Source organism: Trachymyrmex septentrionalis, unplaced genomic scaffold (assembly GCF_001594115.1).
Source record: "Trachymyrmex septentrionalis isolate Tsep2-gDNA-1 unplaced genomic scaffold, Tsep1.0 scaffold131, whole genome shotgun sequence".
In the NCBI taxonomy this organism is placed as follows: Eukaryota; Metazoa; Arthropoda; class Insecta; order Hymenoptera; family Formicidae; genus Trachymyrmex; species Trachymyrmex septentrionalis.
This window is the reverse complement of record NW_017304450.1, coordinates 1,830,653-1,833,551: the sequence shown is the minus strand read 5'-3', so window position 1 is coordinate 1,833,551 and position 2,899 is coordinate 1,830,653. Positions and strand designations below refer to the sequence as shown.

Sequence of the window (2,899 nt, the reverse complement as noted above, 5' to 3'; positions counted from 1 at the left end):
ATATTTATATATATATATATGATTTATATATATATATGAGCCTCTTATTTGCTAGCGATGCTATTGATTATTTGTTACATTGACGAATTAATTTGTAATCGTAACAAATCGATCGGTTTTTTAACAAATATCACATTTGCTTCCCCTTGATTTATTCCTATAACAAAATCATTTCTCTCAGTGAGTGAGATTTTACTCTTTATAGAGTAATAATTCACTTTAAAAGAGAGTAAGCTTTAAGCCTCAAGTCGTAAGGAATTCATTAGTCCGAATCTACAATAGATTTTTAAGCCATAAGAAATAGACGAATCACAATCAATTATTCTCCTCGTATTTGACTCGTAGTTGGTCGATTTCTCACGCTTCTTTCTTAAGGCTTCAAACACCTATTCCGGATTCGGACTTACAGTTGATTGTGTGAAGACAAATCGACTATGGTCGGTATTCATAGTCGATTCTCTATATTTAAGACTGTCTTAAGTATAGTCTTAATGTCATGAATCAATCAAAAGTATTAGTTCCTTAAGACATTAAGACCCAGGTAGTAGTTCGTTTATGAACGAACTATGAATACCGGCGTGTGATTGATTAATTTCTTAAAGCTTAAAGCTTAAAATCTCTATAAAAAAATTGTAGACGCTGTTTTACGCAACAGCGTAATCAGATCTATCGCGTGATTCTAACATAGGTAGCGCGTGCGGACTGGTGTCCGAGTCGGAAGTCTTCGGCGAGATAAAATGACGCGTGGGATGGTAATGTTACAACGCGTAATAGTCCTCCAAACCGGTTTTTAACAGTGACCGATTAGTCGGATACTTGTATCTCGAGTCCCCTGCGTTTGTTCTTCGCGAATTGATCGATATCGGTCGATCGATTCTTATAAATTAGAAAGTTGCACGCGCGATAGAAAAGCTGTAAAACTAACTCGTGGACTGAATCGCTAAGTTACCCTGACGGTGCATTGTCAAATTGTAATGCAGACGGAGTGCTTCCTGCATCTGGAGGCGCCGGTTCAAAGGGTCACAGGATGGGACTGTCCTTTCCCGCATATCTTCGAGCCGTTCTACCTACCGGACAAGTGGCGTTGTTTCGCGGCTGTCCGAGACAGTCTTAAGTACTGAGGTTGAGACACAAAGGGTGGCCATGGCAGTTGCAGTGGAAAAATTCAGAAGAAATTGTGAGCCTGTTGTCCGCAGAATGTCCTGAAATTATCCTAAAAACATACCGTTATCAGTAGAACATTTAACATTTTTTTCAAACACAATCTTTTATATATTTTAATATAAATACCTCCTTTTTTTCTTTATCAATTACCTGGAAGATTACACGATACAAAAAAGCGAAGTAGAGGAAATAATAATCGCTGAAAAATCCGCCGTATGCACTTAACACGATTATTCTATCGTTTATGTATAACGAATTACCGCTTGTAAACGTAACTCGCATAATCGCTCATATTTGTAAAACACGTTTACACTGTTTAGCCGCATAGTAAACTATTAATTTAGTCCTGCTAAAACTATCGCTTATCTGGAATAAATAAAGCATATACACAGATATATCTTTCATAGTAAGGAAATATGAATCCGGATGACCTGACTGTAGTATACATTATACGCGCATGCAAACCCATGTCCCTGACCCAGTTAGTCGCAACCCACATAAATCCATCCCTCTTGTCTAAATTAATAACATGAAAGATGATACAAATCGTCGCCGGAGGCAATAATGCGCCGCTCGACAAAGATGTCAGACAGACATTCAGGATGGATCGCCTAGGTATCCCTTTTTTCTCACCGATAAAATCTGGGTCAAGTCCTTCTTTAATAATAAAACTGCGCGCCGATTGTACGCGCGTCGTGGCAATGTAATATCTCAATCAAGGTTTCGGTCCCAAGCGCTGTCCTTTCCAGTCTAAACTTTTAGATCCTCACGTTTCGCTTGTCAGCAGGATGTGCTTTTGAATGAAGGCGTAAAAAAAGAACTGAAGAAGAGAATTCAGATTTCACAAGTCGAAGAAACGAATACAAGGGACATTAGGTCAGTGACAGAAATAAACGCAAAGTTACAAAATGTTTTCCTTTTCATTTGCTTCTGAAAGCTGATCTATTGTTACTGTCGATTGCTAATTGCACATTACTTTCAAAAGTAGACGATTGAAAAAATTTAAAAACTTATCGAGATAACGTGTAAAAAGCGAAATTAAAGAAAAGGAAGTGTACTGAACTGCACGCTTGTGGCATATTTTGTAATTTGAAAGGGAAACCACATTCTTTCACTATATATTATGATACGTGAAAGTTGGCAGAGCGACGAACATATACGTACACATACGCGGTGTGCAATGAAAGAAAGAGAGAGAAGAAAAGCTGGGAGAGACCTGGCAGCAGTGGAAAAGAGATGGAGAACCAGTCGCCGCGAAGCGTAGACTATATCGAAGGTCGACGAGTTACCTTTTTATTAGTCGATTTTTGCGGGAATAGAGCAATGGCTTTTACACGCTAACATATGGCGTCGATGCGACCACAGACATCGAAAGTCGAGAGATTCTTACTCTCTTCGATTCGACGACGGTTATGAATATCGATACTCCTCCGGAACTATGATTTACTATTCTTAACAACACTGACAAAAAAAAATGGTTAAAAAAATAATCCATATAGCGCAGAATTTGCAGCAATAACGCTGCAATATTGCTGCAACATGCAATATTGCTGCAACTTTTGTGCTGTAGGGGAATCATAATTTAACTATAATTTATAGTCATTTTTTGAGATAAAACCATAAATTTATAATTGTTTTGACCATTAAATTATAGTAACCTGAAATAATTAATAATTTAATGTTGATAATACGTATAGTAAATTTGACCAATCAAATTTATAGTATAGTCAAATGG

At 37.4% G+C, this 2,899-nt stretch overlaps 1 protein-coding gene across 1 annotated transcript in view; it reads left to right on the top strand.

The window, feature by feature from the left end:
• LOC108757036 (2-oxoisovalerate dehydrogenase subunit beta, mitochondrial) overlaps positions 1 to 2,660 on the top strand; it is a 13,335-nt gene extending 10,675 nt beyond the window's left edge. The window contains exon 8 of the mRNA XM_018501286.1: positions 981 to 2,660. Coding sequence (XP_018356788.1) covers positions 981 to 1,121 — 141 coding nt within the window. The 3' untranslated portion in view covers positions 1,122 to 2,660. The remainder of the gene's footprint in view (positions 1 to 980) is intronic.
• Positions 2,661 to 2,899: the final 239 nt, after the last annotated feature.